The sequence below is a fragment of the Peromyscus leucopus genome, chromosome 1 (assembly GCF_004664715.2).
Source record: "Peromyscus leucopus breed LL Stock chromosome 1, UCI_PerLeu_2.1, whole genome shotgun sequence".
Lineage (NCBI taxonomy): Eukaryota > Metazoa > Chordata > Mammalia > Rodentia > Cricetidae > Peromyscus > Peromyscus leucopus.
This window is the reverse complement of record NC_051063.1, coordinates 179,507,409-179,517,525: the sequence shown is the minus strand read 5'-3', so window position 1 is coordinate 179,517,525 and position 10,117 is coordinate 179,507,409. Positions and strand designations below refer to the sequence as shown.

Here is a 10,117-nt window from a genome sequence, read left to right as displayed (position 1 = left end):
CCTCCGGCCGTCTCCACCCACCCTCAACCCCGCCCGCCCGTCTGCGCGCGAAATCCGTGTGGCGCGAACTTAGGGCTTTCGGGCGCGCGTCGCGGAGCAAGCAAGTGCGGCGACCGGCGCGGTGACTCGAGAGGCGAGTGGGGCCGCGGGAGCGGGGCTGGGGCTGGGGCTGGGGCTGGGGGCGGCGGGCGTCCCGAGCGCTTGTCGCCGGTGAACTTGGCCGGTTCCCGGGGGTGAGCCGCAGAAGGAGCGTGGGGACGTCGCGGCGGCCGAGGGTGTGGGAAGAGGGCAGGAGGCAGTCGGGGTGGAGGGAGAGCCGCGGGCTGACGGGTGGACGAGGGCCGCCGCAGGTTGGAAGTGCGGCGTCTGCAGAGGACAGGAGGAGGCCTTGCAGGGGGCGGGGCCCGGGAGAAAGGCCGGCAGTGGGCGTGGCCACTGGACTTGGAAGCGTCATGTGAGCCGGGGCAGCCTGGGGCCCGGAGGGAAGGTGTAAGTGTGCCGTGTTATCACTGGACGCCAGCTTTCTATGCACATAGGATGCTAGGTGTAATGGGGCCGGGTGGACTCTGGTAGTGAGAGCAGGGTGACGTCAGTGGCCAGAAAGCGTTCCTGTCCGAAGACCAGAGAAACTTGGCGTGATCAGTGTCAAGAGCCAGGTAAAAAGGTGAGATAGGCTGCCAGAAAGGGACACAGACCTGGGCATGGATGAGACAAGACTGCAGGTCTGGAGGCGAGGCCTGGAAACACTTAGGGGTGGGTCAGGGCTTGTTGCTTAAGTGTGTGTGGAGTTGGGGAGGCAGAGAAACTTGGATAGCAAGAATAGAAGGAAATTGTCAGGGTGAAGAGGGACATTTGGAAAGGGAAGCTGGCAGGCAGCCAAGAGGGCTTGAGATGTAGGTTGGTGATAGAATGCTTGCCTAGCGGCATCAGACCCTGCCTGAATTCTGTCCTCAGTACCATAAGGTGTGTGTGTGGGGGGGGGCGGGCGGGGGGGGGGACCAGAAAGAATAAAGAAACTTACCTCTCAAAGCACAAAAACCTGAAAAAGAAATCTATACTGTGAATTTTTTGTATTAGATGGAAAGCAGGCACCGTATGGGAAAGGAGACTTCCCTTTTTCTGACTTGCAAATTTTATGACCTAATAGTAAATTTTAATTAAAGTTTCTTACTGGTTTATAAATTGGGTGTTTTTCCTGAAGAGGAAATGCATATTTCTGATTGTATATACAGCATGTGTGTGTGTTTGTGTGTACGTGTGTACCAGGAGTTATGTATAGAATCTGTTTGGTAATGCACATGAGTGTGTGGGAGGGAATCCAGGCCCATGTGTACAAATATCACTATCTGCTTTATTGTCTTCAGACAGGGTCTTGCTGACCCCGAAGGTCACTGTTCTGGCTAGTCTGTCAGGCTGGCCAGTGAGCTTCTGGGATCTGACCTTTTCCACTTGTCTGTACCCCACCGTGCTGGTTTACAGCCATGTACAGCCATGCCGAACTTTTTTTTTTAAACATGGTGCTGGGGATTCAAGCTCACGTTCTCTTGCTTTTACAGAAAGCACTCTTACCCACTGAGCCATCTCCACAGCCCCTGATTGCATTTGCTCTTTTATTTCCTTAAGGGGGGTGGGTGGGTGTGTGTTGTCTCCCCCTCCCCCCAAGTCTTAGTCTTTGCACAGCCAATATCCTTAGCAGGTCTTCGAATTTGTTTTTTCAGGTCCAACTAATGAGAAAGAAAGAACAAGAGAGGAAAGGGGAGAATTCTGCTGCCACCATGCAGAGAAGTATTATGTAAGGCCTCTGCCGTGCTCCAGGCACTTTGTGTTGTGACCCTTCCTGGGAAAGTGCAAACTAACACTCATTTACCCCAGATAGGGCACCAATGACAAGCCACCCAAATTTACCTTAGTGAACCAGTGGGTTTATTGGTGTTAATTGGTGACACAAAGGCAGCCCCTCACTCCCAAGCCTACCCCAGCACCGGTGATGACTCCTGAAAGCCGCCTCCCTGGAGCTCTGTGCTCAGTCAGCAGGCTGCTCCACTGAAGAGTCCCTCTCAATCCAAAGCATTTGTTGACTGCTAATATAAACCTTGGGGAGGGGCTTGTGAGTCTTGTAACTTTCTGAGCCTCCTCAGTGTCTTGAGCTTCCTGATTCTTGAGCTTCCTCCTCCCTGTAAGAGGTTGTGTCTACATAATACGCCTTCCAAACTCTGAGCTTTCTGCTTCATATCTGCATTTTCTGAGAAGACCTTGAGTGAGACTTCAAGTTCCTAGCATTGAGTAGTCTGAAAAATGAGAAGTGGGACGTGGGAGGAAGTAGTGAATCAATTAATTCATTAATTAATTTTTAGCTGCAGGGTATTGGTCCCTAATGCAGTGGTTCTCAGTTAGCGGTTTTGCACCCTGGGAACATGTGGCAATGTCTGGAGACATGTTTGGTTCTGGCAATTTAGGGGTCTGGGATTTGGTTTTGATATCTAGTGGACAGAAGTTAGGCTTGCACTAAAGCTCCCTCGGTGCACAGGACAGCCTGAGTGCCAGTTCAAAAACCCTATACTAATGCAAGGTGGCTTTAGGAACATGAGAGAGGAAGGTACACGGCTTCCATAGTTACAGTGTGCAACTTCAGGCTTGGTTAGATCCACCAACCAAATATTGTTATGGTCTATCTTTCTGTGGTCATCTCTGTTACTTTTGATGTTGTACCTTCTGACTGGCTCTTCCAAGATCAGCAATCTCTGGGAAGAGATTACCTCTCTCCTTTCTCACCCAGCAATATCTAGAGTCAAATTTTGGCTTGGGACAGTCATGGTGGGATGCAGGTTTGCAGTGCACTGCACTAGTTGGTGAGGCCTGGGTCCTGTGTCCATGTGTCATAGGTGTAAGTGTAGGTCACTCATATTCTGTATTGAGAGAAGGCCGTAGAGAGAGGGGTGCTCAGAGAAAGGAGGGAATGGATACGAGCAGGCTCAGACCTGGGCTTTCACTGTGGAAACCCAGGAGGCACAAATCCCTGCTTACTCACAGGATGGGAAACCTGGATATGGTCTCTCCTGGGATGGCAGCTCTTTATTCAGATGCTTCCTGTTCTCTTCTTTTCTTTTCTTGCCCTTTACTTTTTTTAAAAATTTTTCAGTGTCCAGAATAGACTAAAACCTAGGGTCTTTGCCCATGCTAGGGAAGCCCTCTACCACTAAGTTACATCCCTGGTGTGTGTCCCCTCCCTCCCCCAAGGCTACACAAAAGTAGAACAATCTGCATGGCTGGGGATGGTGTCTGGAGCTGCAGGTGTGGCCCAGGTGGCTGGAGCTTCGGTGCTATTAATGTCTCTCACCCCCTTGTGTTCCTCCAGGTCATTTTTCCAACCCACAAAAGAGGGTAAAGCAAAGAAGCCCGAGAAGGAGACAGCCAACAGCATCAGAGAGAAGGAGCCCCCTCCAAAGTATGTAAGGGGGCCAGGGCAGGGCATATGCCTTTAGCAGTCAAAATTCTTTGCTTCGCATGTGTTAAAAACCTACTTCAGATGTGTCAGGCCACAAAATGATATTTTTAATTTAGATACTTGACAGCTAGCTTCAGGTACAACTGAACCTGGGACTTCAGAGTTCCTGTCAGGGCTCTGTTCCCATATGCTTTGCATTCATTCTGGACCAGACCCTGTCCATGGGGTACAGATGCTGACCACATTTTGATTCATACAGTCTCAGGAAAGATACTCTGTGGCCTTGCTTGGGTACCATGGTCACCCTCGGGCCAGAGCATGGATGTGAACACATTTAGTTCATAATCCCCAAATTGAGATGTTGAGCAGGAGGCCTCACTTCCTTTGTCCTAGCTTCCTCACGAGTAAAAAGGTACCTAATACCCGACAGGCCTTCTGCGTGGGGTCAGTGAGTAAACAGATGTGCCATTTATACCACGCTGCACACTGGAGAAAAGGCACTCTGCACATGTAGGAGTCGAACTATGATGTCGAGGTTGGTCACTGTGACATATGCATTGCTGTGTGCAAGAGCGTATGATGGTTTGTTTTCTGCGATTGACTCAGGTATATATATTGTATATTATTGTCTGTTAGCTTGCTTCTTAGCTTAGAGGACGTTTTTTTCATTCAGAAACACAGGGGCTCAGTTCTTTTTACCTTCTGTGTTGTATCCTCTTCTATGGATATTCTATATAAACTAGCAATTCATTTTTGGTGAATTTTTAGGTTGTTTCCTCTTTGTGGGTGTAACAATTATATGCTAATATATTTAGATTTGCTCTTGTTAATTTTTATTATATGTGTATAATTATGCATGCAGGTATTTTTTTGTCTAACATTGTAGGAGTTATGTATGATAACTGTAAAAAACATTAACTCAGAACTAAGGTAGAAATTTGACCTTGGGGCTGGAGAGATGATACAGCGGTTAAGAGCACAAACTGCTCTTACAGAGGACCACAGTTTGCTTCTCAGCACTCATGTCACAATTACCTGTAACACCAGCTCCAAGAGTGGAACACCTGTGTCCGTTTGTACCTATCCACACACAGATATACACATAACGATAATAATAAATCTAGGGGCTACTGAGATGGCTCAGGAGTTAGGACTACTTGCTGCTTTTCCAGAGGACCCAGGTTCAGTTCCCAAGCACTCAGGTGGTTGCTCATAACCATCTGTAACTCCAGTTCCCAGGGATGTGATGCCTTCTTCTGGCTCCTGTAGGCACTAGGCATGTGTAGGGTACATAGATATACATGTAAGCAAAGCACCCATGCACATAAAAATAAATGAATAAAAATTTTTAAAAAATTAAAAAAAAGTTTTTGACCTCTTTCCACTAGAGGAAAGCACTGTGACTCATAAAACAGCTCTCAAGTATTTTCTGTTTGTCAGATATAGCTCTAGACACTCCGGTTTTGAGGTGAACCAAGTAGATGGCCATTCCTCTACTCTCCAAAAGTCTGTAGAACTTTCTGTGGCTCTGAGCATGGACCTGCTTCCCTCTTTGTAAAGAAGTTCTGCAGGATGAGTGCCTGTCACCAGGAAGTATGGAGTAGATGGTACTCACGGTGGCTATTGGGGGATTTATTAAGGCAACTCCATGTAGTTATAAAGGAGGTTTATTTTGGGGGATAACTTACTAGTAAAGGAGTTGGTTATAGGATCTGGGAGAGGTGAGGTGCAGTCCAGCTGGGTTCTCTGGAGAACTCAGCTCCGTCTACCATCCAGCATCCAGGATCACCAGAACCAAGAGATTTGGCACATCCAGATCTCAGATCTTAAGGGCTCCTGTCTCGGCCCCGCTTCAGGAGCAGGTCATAGGTAGGCGTGACAGTTACTGGAAGCCTCACTATGGGTAGTACTTCCAGGTCAAAGCTGGAACAGCTAGCGTCCACTACAGGTGGCCTCTGTTCTTTCTGACTGTGAGCTTTCTGAGGACAGTAAGCACTTAAGTGACTGCCATCAACACATATGCCATCTTGCGTGTGTCCCCATAAACTGGGAACTCAGAGGTGGCATCAAGGGGATGGGGAGAGTAACAGTCTCCCTTTCTTCATGTAAAACTTCAGGCTGTTATGCTGTTGCCTGGGTGACTGACTACTATGCTGAAACTCCTGTGACATGATAGAAGGTCTCCATATCGATTTCAGTGTCAAGCCTGTGCCTAATCCCTGCCAAGAAGTCCATCTGCTTTTCATGACATGTTACCACGACACAGGCACTCAGGATGCCTTGGGCATAGGATGGAGAAAGGGATGGAGGGAAGTCAAGTATGTGGCATATACCATAATCTGAGTTCTGGTCAGGTGTAGGCAAGAGGATCAAGAGTTCAAAGTTGGTCTCTGCTACATACTGAGTTTGAAGCCAGCCTTGGCTACATGAGATCATCTCAAAAGAAAAACAGTAGCGAGTGCCATGGCAGTGCCTAGAAAAGTGCTCACTGAAGTGGAAGAGAAGGGAATGCAGAGTGTTTTTGGGCAGTGTCCCCATCTGCCTGCCGTGTGCTCCACATCTCCCTCCCACCTTCTAGGGTGGCATTGAAGGAGAGGAATGGAGTGGTGCCTGGGAGTGATTCTCCAGTGAAGAGACCAGGAAGGAAGGCAGCCCAGGTCCTAAGCAGCGAAGGGGAGGAGGAAGATGACGCTCCTGGCACCCCCAAAGTCCAGGTGGGTTCCAGCAGCCTGCTGGTTTTTCTTTTCTAAATTTAATGTGTGTGTGTGTGTGTGTGTGTGTGTCTCCTGGCTGTGTGAGTGGAGGTCAGAGGACAACTTTGTGGTGTTCCTTTCTTCCACTTTCACATGAGTTTTAGGAACTGCACTCATGTCTCGAGGCTCGTGCAGCGAGCACCTCTGCCCACCAAGCCATCTTGCTGACCTTTGGCCTACTCACCTATACAGCTGAGTGCAGTAGCTGTACAGGGAGACTGGGGACGTTGTCCAGGAGACAAGCAACATCCACGGTTGTGCCTTCAAGCAGGAGGGTTGGGGTACAGGGTCCCAGTCTACCTCTGCTCTGGCATGTGGGGCTCATTCAGCCTCTTGACATCGTCATGCCTCAGCTGCCTCATGAAGAACATACCTATGGCACCTCCTATTTCACAATTATCCTATAATTCTGTAGGTCAGACACCTGGAGTGGATTATCTTTAGGGTGTGGGCAGGGCCATTTTTCTGGAGCCTATAGGGAAGACTACTTCCATGCTTCTAGAAGCCTGTTTGTCCATCTTCTGAACCAGCCTTATGGTTGCTGTCTGTGCTTTCTGTGGTCACATTTCCTTGTGATTCTTCTTGCTTCTATGTAAATTTTTTTATAAGTTCTGTGTGTCTGTGTCTGTGTGTGTGCCCGCATGCATGCACATGCCACGGTGTATGGTATCTAACAGGATAATGTGCAAGAGTTAGTCCTCTCCTTGCACGTTGTGGGAGATACAAGGAAGCATGAAAATACAGTCCTTAGACTCATGACCACACTAGCTGCAGAGGAGGCTGTGGTATGTAGTACTCAGGCCCATGATTGTACTAACTCCAAAGGAGGTTGGTAGATAGTCTTTGATTAGGCCATCAGACACACAGCTGAAAAAGGAAGATTCTGTTACTTTAAGAAGTAGAATTGGTATTGGGGTCAATAATGCAGTGAATCTGGGACACTAAAAATGTTTTGGTGGGTCAGATGATTACCTAGATAGAGAAGATGGCTTGAGTGGGGATGACTGAGTCCATTCTGCTCTGAAGCATGGTAGCTGCAACTGCCAGGTGAGGCGTGCATCCTCTTTATTCTAGAACTGTTTTCCTGTCTCCTTCCAGAAGTCCGTTTCAGACTCCAAACAGAGCTCTCCTCCCAGCCCTGACACATATCCTGAGAACAGTCCTTCCTTCTCAGAAAGAAGCAGCCCCTCCATGGACATCTCCCCATCAGGATTCCCGAAGCGTCGCACTGGTAAGGACAGGCCAACTCCTTCCTTTCCGTCTGTACTGCCCATGGTGGTCCTCCTTCCAGTGGCCCTGATGGTGGTACTGCGATGGTGATGGTGGTACTGCGGTGGTGATGGTCGTACTGCGGTGGTGAGCACGGTTAACTGTCCCTCAGCTGTGTGACCTGAGGCAAACAGCTTCACCTTTGTGGAGGTGTGGCTACTTTACCTGTGGACCAGGTGGTCTAAAATACAGTGCCAACTGCCCAGAAGTGCCAGGATTAAAGGCTGATTCATGTAAAGTTAATGGCCAGGCTTGGCCCCCAGTCAGCGCTCAGTCAGTACATGTTGGAAATTGTGATTGTCTTGGGGAGTGATCGCTACCCATGGCTCTTGGTAGGAACACAAAGGTGCATGTGTGAAGACTTCTGGAAGAGAGGGTAACTAAGCTGGTCCCTGAAAGGCAAAGAGAGCCAGCTGGGATAGGAGAGAGGAAGAAGATTCCAGGTAGTGTGAATACATTGGGAACATCTTGGTCACTTAGGTCTGGAGTTCTGGCACAGGGAACACAGAGTTGGGAACATTGAGTGAATAGACTGGAGAATATCCTAGAGAATCAGCCTGAGACAGGCTGGAAGGAGAAGACTTGGTATGGATAAGGGCCAGGTGAGAGACCCACATGTGACCTGGGGACTCTGAGCCTGGTCTGATGACTTGTAATGTGGTGACTTGAGATGGGAACTTGTGTTTTGGTTAATGGACATTGTGAAGCTGGTGCAAACGAGCATGCCTGATCTTCAGATCTGTGATGCTCGCCAGTTCAGCCATTGCAGTCTGCAGACTTAAAATTGAAAATCCCAAATGATGCAATACCACTGGACCCAAGCATTTCATGCAGGGTGTTCCACCTGAGCTGGCTTCAGCAAGTGAAGACTTTCCAGTGTCCCATGAGCAACTTGGGTGTAAGAATCTGCTTTTTGTGCAGAATGCTGTCAGTTTTTAAAAACCTAAACACAGATTAAATATTCATGACAAAAACCTGATGTCTGAATTGACACATACATACAGCATGTCAGATTTTGAAGACTTAGTGTATTTTTCCCCCCCTTCTCATTACTGTGACAAAAGACCTGTCCAAAGCATCTTAAAGCTAGGGGAGTTTATTTTGGTTCACACTTTGAGAGTGCAGTCCATAATGACTGGGAAGGCATGACAGCTGGTCACATTGCAGCCATGTCCGGAAGCAGAAGGAGACAATACTGGTGCTCGGCTCGCTTTCTCCTCCTTTGTTTTCATACGTTCCCTGTCCCCAGCTGGTAGGATGCTGCCATCTCAAATTCAGGGTGAGTCTCCCACAGTTAAAACTCACCAGGAATGCCCTCACAGGCATAGAGGTGTGTTTCCTAGGAATTCCAGATTTGGTCAAATTTTAATGAATAGTGAAGGAATCAGTATTGGCTCAGGATACCCCAAGACCAACTTCTCAGCACAAATGAGCTTTATTTGCTTTAGAGGGACAAAGAGCAGGGAGTAAGAGGCAAAGACAGGAGATAGATGATAAGGGAGAAGGGGAAGGGAATAAGGGATGGGGGAAGAGGTATTTGACCCAGAAGGGGACAAAGGACTGCCTCTGGTTAGAGAGGAGACAGATGTGGCACATAGGAAAATGGCAGTTTATAAAGGTAGAAGAGGAAACCTTCTACTAGAAACTAGAATGAGGTGTTTAAATTTAACTGGGCTGTTAATTAAGTCAGCCAAAGGGGACTTTTGATTGCCGGACTTTAATACTTTGATAGCTGGATATTGGTAGTCAGCCTCAGGAGTAGGAAGTGGCCAAATAAGGGAATAGACCTTGGTGGCTGGCTTTAGGAATGTAATCTAATGGTTTTTAGCAAAGCAGAGGGAGTGGGAGAGAAGGACAAGGCCTGCCAGGGCCATGTTTGCCAAGCTTGGGCTGGCTAGAGACCCTTCAGATAGGAGCCCACACCCTTAGCATTAAGAAAGAGACTGCTTATAATTTAGAATTGAAATTGTGTTCAGATCATAATATATGGTTTAAAACTAGGTTCTCCAGTTGGCGCCCCTCTTTAAGTGCTAAAGTTTAATATCACATAAGCAGTTCCCTGAATAGAGCCAGTCACACGGCTGCTCTGGGAGCTCCGAAGGCAAGTGAGACGATCCCAGATAGGAGCCATATGTGCAGAGGCCCCAGGTAGGAATAACACAACGTATGTGGGAATTCGGACTCTGGTGTTTCTAGAGACTACATTGGTTTGAAGAACAGGGAGGCAGCTTGAGGATAGTGTGTGGTAAGATGTGAGCTACAGAGGACTGGCTGGATCCTCAGGGCTCTCGGACACCAGCTTGTTATTGTTTACTAGAGCTTGTTTCCTTCTCAGAATGCAAGAAGGGGGGGGGGCAAAGGTTAAATAACTCAGTCAAGGTCACAGATTCAGAGCTTATTGGGGTAGTGGCTATGGCAGGTACAGAAGAGGAAGGGGATCTGGAACCTTCTAAGTCGCCCTGTTGACCAGGCAGTGTCTGATCTCACTGGGGAGACACAGATGAACTGTGGTCAGCCAGAGTCCTCCCTTTACCTCCCCAGCTCGGAAGCAGCTCCCGAAACGGACAATTGAGGACACTGTGGAGGAACAGAATGAGGACAAAGACAGAGCAGCCAAGAAAAGGAAGAAGAAAGAAGGTGAGGGACCAGG

General features: G+C 48.3%; 1 protein-coding gene across 7 annotated transcripts in view; it reads left to right on the top strand.

Moving 5' to 3' along the window:
- The first annotated feature begins 14 nt into the window (after nucleotides 1-14).
- The window catches only part of Lig1 (DNA ligase 1), a 35,352-nt gene continuing 25,249 nt past the window's right edge, over nucleotides 15-10,117 (top strand). For 3 of the 7 annotated variants that reach the window (XM_037202088.1, XM_028884904.2, XM_037202083.1), the window contains exons 1-6: nucleotides 15-133; nucleotides 1,719-1,792; nucleotides 3,356-3,445; nucleotides 6,024-6,159; nucleotides 7,297-7,429; nucleotides 10,009-10,104. In XM_037202088.1, the coding sequence (XP_037057983.1) occupies nucleotides 1,728-1,792; nucleotides 3,356-3,445; nucleotides 6,024-6,159; nucleotides 7,297-7,429; nucleotides 10,009-10,104 (520 nt within the window). In that variant the 5' untranslated portion in view covers nucleotides 15-133; nucleotides 1,719-1,727. The other 4 variants (XM_037202087.1, XM_037202085.1, XM_037202084.1 and 1 more) reach the window with 4 other exon arrangements.